The sequence below is a fragment of the Myxine glutinosa genome, chromosome 2 (assembly GCF_964187855.1).
Source record: "Myxine glutinosa chromosome 2, kmMyxGlut1.1, whole genome shotgun sequence".
NCBI lineage: Eukaryota > Metazoa > Chordata > Myxini > Myxiniformes > Myxinidae > Myxine > Myxine glutinosa.
This window is the reverse complement of record NC_136262.1, coordinates 67,638,092-67,645,794: the sequence shown is the minus strand read 5'-3', so window position 1 is coordinate 67,645,794 and position 7,703 is coordinate 67,638,092. Positions and strand designations below refer to the sequence as shown.

Below are 7,703 nucleotides of genomic sequence, written 5' to 3'. Positions count from 1 at the left end.
TTAATTCAACGATCGACCGGGAATCAAGCCCAGGATCCTAGGATGACAGTGATCAAGTGATTTGGCGATAAATGTTATTTTTGATTTATTCATTAAATCAATTAAGCGATTATTTATTTATTTTTCAATGAATTACTTCATTAATTTTCAAAAAGTTCCAGATTCAAATGAAACAGTGGTAGTTTAGGTATGCTGTTAGCCAATTGATTAAGAAATTAATTACTTTACGATTGTTATTTATTTATTTTAATTACGGAATTAATCAATCAATTATTGTACACCACTCCCACCCAATTCCGTCTTCATGTGCTGCACTGCGGCATCGCTGCGACCTGGCAATGTTGCGCGCTGGAGGATATGTTATTAGCCCATCCCTTGCACAGTAGGAGACGGGGTTTTGCAATTACTTCTGTGTGTGTGTGTGTGTGTGTGTGTGTGTGTGTGTGTGTGTGTGTGTGTGTGTGTGTGTGTGTGTGTGTGTGTGTGTGTGTCTGTCCATGTGTGTGTCTGCGTTTGTGTCTGCATGTGTGTGTGTGTGTGTATGTGTATGTGTGTGTGTGTGTGTGTGTGTGTGTGTGTGTGTGTGTGTGTCTGTGAGTGTGTGTGTGTGTGTGTGTGTGTGTGTGTGTGTGTGTGTGTGTGTGTGTGTGTGTCTGTGTGTGTCTGCGTGTGTGTGTCTGTCCGGGCCGTAACTTTTTTTTACCATTTGAGCTATGATCATCAAATTTCACCAAAGCTTTATTATGAGAATATGGAGAAGGCAAATTAATAATTTTGTCAAAAGGTCAAAGGTCAGTGTCACCTAAACTCATCAATTTTCATCCAATTTCCCTGAAATTTCAATTTACCATTTGTTTTGTCATCACATTTTCAACAAAGCTTTATTATGACAATATGGAGAAGGCAAATTAATAATTTGGTCAAAAGGTTAAAGGTCAGCGTCCAAAAGTCAAATTTATGATGAAATCATAAATTTTCATCCGATTGACCTGAAATTTAAAGAATTTGCATATTGGGTCACTGAATTGGTTCACCAATCAAAAGGTAGGTCTATTTTTTTTCATTTTTTTAGATCAACGGTCAAAGGTCAAGGCTGCATAAAATCATGAATTTTCATCCGATTGACATGAAATTTTAAGAATTTGCATATCGGTTCACTGAATTGGGTCACCAATCAAAAGCCATAGGCTGATTATTTTTTCCATCTAAAGCTCAAAGGTCAAGGCTGCATAAAATAAGCAATTTCATTTTGTATTTTTAAAAAACTGTTTACGTTATTTTGAGCATACAGAAGAAGACGAAGACGTCCGAATACAAACGGACGCGGACGGGCTTTGCATTTTCAGATGCTTTCTAGTTTATTTATTTGGCATGGGGGCGGTGTACTTTGAATATCGGTCTACTTGTTTCCATTCATTTTAATCGTGGTGCAGTAAACGCTATTTTCGTCTTCACTGCGGCGTTTTACGTTTATTACATGCATTAAGGAATTCAAAAGCACCATGAATATTCATTGATTGTTCACTTTTCGAACAATGGAACGTTTTCCATCTGGTGTTTGAACACAATAGCTGATTGTTTGGCGCACATGTCTGTGCCGGATCAAAGGGCAGCAGCACCGCGTATCAGCACCGCAAGCACTAATAACGAACACCAACTAAGGACAGATATCCCGATCACGCGGTTATCAAGAATATTCCTGTGCTGGAACTTCAAAGGTACCCATTGCAAGGCGGGGCAATGAGCGCTGGGCGGAGCTCAGGGGCTGGGCTATGAGCGCTGGGCGGAGCTCAGGGGCGGGGCTATGAGCGCTGGGCGGGGCTACGAGCGCGAGGCCGGGTGGACGACGCGTCCAGGCCGCCACGTGCGTTGATTGATGAGCGCGCGAAGGAAAAGCTGCTTCGAAATCCCAACTCAAGTCGCCCGAGAGGTTTGGGAACATCAAGCAATCAGGCATTGGCTCTGATGGGAGTCGGGAAACGAAACTTTCATAACAACCCGCGATGTTTCAACAGCCGTTTCAATGAAATACAATGAAACCACTATTTAATGTATATAAAACTCTCTTAACTTACAAATTGGTATTTTATTTACATATGTGCATGGTTTATTTTTACATGTTATGACGTCACGTTTCATCCACGGTGCATTTTCAACTGGAATGAGCGTCATGCTTGACCAGTTGAAGACCCCTCTGTGCCGAATGGTCGCACCCACGCGATTGCTTGATGGTTGATGCGGTTTGATTGGAAGTACCAATTCTGTTTCCTTAATACGTGACGTAATAATCCGACACGTGACGTGTTCATCATGGAGATGTCCGAACGTGGAATGGTCTTAACGTAGCCTACTTGTCGATCATGGCGCCTTAATTGGCACACGACTCGGACTACAAGTGTAGTTTTAATCGCTACCACCCATCGACCATCACCGCGATGCGCACAACGTTTTCAGCCATTCTCTCCTATCTGCGCTTCCATGTCGCGCATGTTGATATGCACCTCGTGCTCGTGACGTGGTAAAGGTGCACATGTCGCGCATTCGAATTGCACACGACGCAATCGATCCGTGATCCGTGGAGTCGCATTGCGCGAGGGATCAATTCAGGCCCGGTCTTCCCCTGGATGCGCCAAAGCGAGTCGTCGGTTTCCGACCGCGTCCGTCTGACCCGCCGCACCGTTAACCACCCCCCACCCCGCACCCACGGCCCGAAGCGGGAGGCGGAACCTCCGGTCCCCCGTGCGCCCCCACCGTGCCCCACGAGTGGCCCCGTGCGTCCGGAGCACGCTGCCGCTTCAGATGAGAGGCGAGAGGTGGCGGGGCACGGCTCGCAATGGCGTTTCCGCGGACGTTGCTCGTCGTATGGAGGATCCTTACCACCGCTGCCTGCCTACCGCTCTCAGGTGAGTCGGAGCGCCCCGAGGAGCCCCCGAGGATGTTTATCGGGTCTTTTTAAGCCCTTGTTTACCGGCCGCGTTTCCGCGGGAATCCATGCTTCCCGGGCGACGTGCGCTTGTCGAGGTTCGGAGCGTTGATGAAACTTCTGATGATGTCCGAGTGATTCATCGAGCGAACGGAACGATCCGATGGACTCCGCACACGTGGACGCCTACCTGGTTCGGCTCGATGCATCCTGCCGGACATTTTGTCCACCGTCGAGCCTGCGGGGAATTGGGGCTTGGAGGAGGGGATGTTTGGCGGTGCTGAAGGGGGGAAGGGGACGTTCGGCAGGGCAGGTTACCGAGGTCACGTCGCAGATGGCTGCGCCAGCCTGCCTTGTCCGGGCACGGTTCAGAGAGCGAGAGCCTCCGGGCCCGGATCCGGATCCGCGTTCCGCGCAAACTTTGCGCATTTAAACGCGCGTCCGCAAACTTTTGTACACTTGCACACACGGACGCTCCACGCTCTGTGACACCTTGGGACACTCGACACGACGGTTGTACACGTTTCCTCGACTAATTTTCTGCGAATCTTTGAACTGTATTCGTTCTTTTTTCAGAGCTCATGGGTTGTTCACTTTCGTTTGTGCGCTTTCCCCAGTCGTGTCACATTTTGCACCTGGAATGAACTTTTTTTTGAACCGTCCATTTTTGCCACGAGACCGTGAATACGCGCGCTTTGGGTTGCCCCTGCGTGGATGCCCTCTTGTTAGACCGATCGTCTCCAGGGGGTTTACCCCTCGCACGTGCGCGACCATCTCTGCGAAGAACCAACCCCCTGTCCTACCCGCGTGTAAGTTTTAGCTTTACATAATACCGGTGCGAAATCGGATTCGACTAAAACTTGCGAGGTTCCAGCAGGGGGCAATGCGTGTGTATGGACGTCAGAGCGTGGATACTAAACATCACAATTTCATCCCACATGGTAGACATTTGGCCAATTTATTCTGCATGGTGCCTGTGTAGGTTCATGACCATTTTGTGTCATTACGACCCTTTCTGAGCCACCACCACCATGACCCAAACTGAGGATCCGTAGGGACATCACATAGGAAGACCGCTTCACTACTTCCTTTTCCACGGTAATAAGGAACCTATTTGACAAAGGCTATTCCTTCGCATTCGGAAAAGAAGTAGCAACATGATGTCAGAAAGAGAGGAGGCGTTTTAGCGGAAACATTCGGAGGGGAAGAATATATGTGTGCCCGCTAGGCATTGGGGAAACACAGGGTGGGGATGTCAGCCTCTCATTATTTCTCTACAAATCCAAACTGGTGGATTATCTGGACTCATTCACTCAGCTTAACTACAGGGAGGGATCTAGATGGAGTATTATCATGGAGGTTTTATGAGAATGCAAAGACTTCAAGTTGTTTTGGTCATTGGTGCTGTTCCTGGGTTACCTGCTGTACCCTATCAATATTATTGGTTGTAATTTACACGAATTCAAGGGAACAAAGAAATACGTATAATCTGTCTTTATTTTGCATCTTGACTTCAAATTAATTTTATTTTAATTTATTATTCTGCATTCTCCGTGCACAGTTAGATATATATATATATATATATATATATATATATATATATATATATATATATATATATATATATATATATATATATATACATAACACACACAGGACCCAATCATGTCTCATCTGTGACTAGAGAGGATGATCGATTACCCCAGGTGGCTATGATTATAAATAAATTGACTCCTCCAATGCTCTTCTAGTCGAAGAAAGCCACATAAAGCAACCATGAAAAGCAACTCATGTACATATGTACTAATTGTAAATGATTTGCAGCTGTAGAAGAACCCAGGTAGAGCTTGAAACCGCAAAGGGCTTAACCTGTGTCGCTTTTAATGGTTGATTTATACAGATTTATTGGGCTATAGAAGAGCATGGGAGTTTATATATGTGTGTGTAAATATATATATTATGTTAATGAACAGGATTAAATAATTCAATTGACATATGCGGGAAATTTACATGCCCAGACCAGGAATCTGGGCCCAGGTTCTAACTGGAAAACCATACCTTGCTCTAACCATCTGAGTTATCTGGGCAACCTTAACTGAGCATGCAATTTTCCCACACATATGATTGCCACTCTCTTCCTGGTCTGGGCATGTAATTTCCCCACATATATAAGTTGAATTATTTTATCCTGTTCATTAATCTAAATGCTTCACTATGCCCCCAGTGGTGTTTATAATAGAGGACCTGGATTTGTCCCCCCATTGGAGGAAGACCCTCTCGTGTTCAGGTCGTTGGTGCTCCTATGGTTGGCAGCGAGTGCCCCGCAAGCATTGACGGAAAGAGAGTGCCAATCATATGTGTGGAAAAATTGCATGCTCAGTCAGGTCGCCCAGATAGCTCAGATGGGCAGCGCACTGGTATGGTTGTCCAGAGGACATGGGTTTGATTCCAGGTCTGGGTGTGTAATTTTCCCATATATATATATATATATATATATATATATATATATATATATATATATATATATATACATATATCTGTATATACATATATATATTGTTACGGTTTTCGCTGCCCTTCCTGCCCTTTCCAAGGGGAGATTAAGCCCCTTATCCTTTTTGGGCCAGCGCAACAGAGAGACTTGAATCGCCCCTCCCGGGCAAACGCAAGGTAGGATTTCGGGACAATTCTCGCACGTACCTAAATACCTGCGCCGCCGCGGAAGCGGGGAAGCAAGCCTCGCACGAGCCACGCGTAATTTGGATACACCGAGCGGATTGCGTACCACGTGGTCCGTGCAGTTACCGTTGGTATTGGAACCTGATTAGAGCGGTTCTATTCGTACCATGCTTAGTCAATGATGGAAAATACAAGACGGTCGAATAAAGGAAGAACACCGGTTTAATTACTAGTATTTACAATGATTCGGTAGAAGTACAGAGACACAGAGCAGTCTTAATCAGTCTTATACTTATTCCCCAGACACGGGCCCGATCACACTCACATGGGGGAAATGAAGGCAGGATGATGTTCACGCGCTGCCTTGGTCGTCCAGGAACGGCCCCGCCCGCCGTGGCTCTCCCCGGTCACAGCATGTCCCACGATGAAGGCAAGCAGGCGGTGGAAGGGATCCTTAAAGCGCATCTCTCGAACAAACGGCAGATGAGGCAGGCGGGAGGGAAATGTACGCGTCTCTCAGCGCGGCTGGGTGGTTTTCCACAGCGCGTTTAGTTGCCGGCGCACTATCACTCGCGTAACCCAATAGAGGCTCTGCCTCAGGCTCAACCGAGCGCTTAATTCGTAGGAGCGCTTATAGCTTAGTTCATGCGCGGCTTCTCTCAGAACTCGTAACTTGTTCAACACTCAACTCTCACAGAACTCTGAACTTGTTCAAGCACCTCCTCCCATAACTCTGGTCGGGGGCTTCGCGCAACGGGTTATATTGCCAACCCCCTTAGCCCTCTCGAAGGTTCTAACCACGTCTTGTGACGCAGTGCCACAGCCACTCCCTTCGAGCCCTGATTGGCGGCTCGCTCTTACCATCTGCTTCTCCTCCGCCCTCCTTCGGTCTTGCCTCGATTTGCCAGGCCTGCCTCATGTTAATTTGCGCCAAAAAGCCAAAGGCGGCATAAGGCGGCGTATGGCGGCATAAGGCAATAAAGGCGGCATAAGGCAAGAAAGGACCTAACTCTCATTATTCTACTCAACGCAAAACTAACACAGGAAAAGGACTATTCTTACACTTACTAAGAAATAACTGAACTATCGCGAGGCTACGTGTTGTTGTGTGACTAAACTATGAGGGGGGACAATTAACCTTTATTTTACAAACTCAAAACCGCAACAATATATATATATGTATATATATATATATATATATATATATATATATATATATATATATATATATATATATATATATATATATATATATGTATATATATATATATATATTTATATATATATATATATATATATATATATATATATATATATATATATATATATATATATAGTCCAAACTGGGTTTCGTTCGTAGTACAATTGTGAAATATGCTACCAAGGCAGTTGCATCCTGAAGTGCATGGTCCCATGGGTGAATGTGAAGCTGGGTGCCCTGTGTGCTTGCATTATTCTGTGGGAATTAAAGATCCCATCAGTGTTCTTTGTGGTGAACAGTCCGTTATTACTGGCATTTTGAGCATCTCCCAAATACCTGCCCAAACTCTCTCGCCAACTTACACTTTGCAAGCTTGATGAGGGAGGCCTTCCTTCATCCTGCAGTGGACTGAAAGGTTGGTGTGAAAGAATGAATGAACGAACATTCAGTATACAGTATATACAGTGCCTATAGAAAATATACACTCCCTTTCATTTTTTTTTTTACCTTTTGTTGCCTTACAGCCTGGAATTAAAATGCATTAAATCAGACTTTTCCACCTTTACTTACACGTCATAACCCACAACTCCCAAGTGAAGAACAAATTCTACAAATTTCAGAAAATTCATTAAAAATACAAAACTATAATATCTTGGTTGGATAAGTGTCCACCCCCCTTATAACAGCAATTGTAAATTATCTCAGGTGTAACCAAATACCTTCAGAATCACACACCAAGTTAATTGGCCTCCACCCCTGTTAAATTGTAGTGATTCTGATTATTTCAGAATAAAAGCAGCTGTTCCTGTAGGATTCCGCTGCTGGGTAGTGCATTTCACATCAAAGACTCAACCATAAGCACCCAGGAGCTTTCAAAAGACCTCCAGGATAATGTTGTGG

The 7,703-nt window shown here is 44.9% G+C and overlaps 1 protein-coding gene across 1 annotated transcript in view; it reads left to right on the top strand.

Moving 5' to 3' along the window:
- The first annotated feature begins 2,821 nt into the window (after window positions 1-2,821).
- Window positions 2,822-7,703, top strand: part of LOC137421721 (protogenin-like) — a 133,288-nt gene continuing 128,406 nt past the window's right edge. Inside the window, exon 1 of the mRNA XM_068108045.2 lies at window positions 2,822-2,903. Within this exon, the coding sequence (XP_067964146.1) occupies window positions 2,834-2,903 (70 nt within the window). The 5' untranslated portion in view covers window positions 2,822-2,833. The remainder of the gene's footprint in view (window positions 2,904-7,703) is intronic.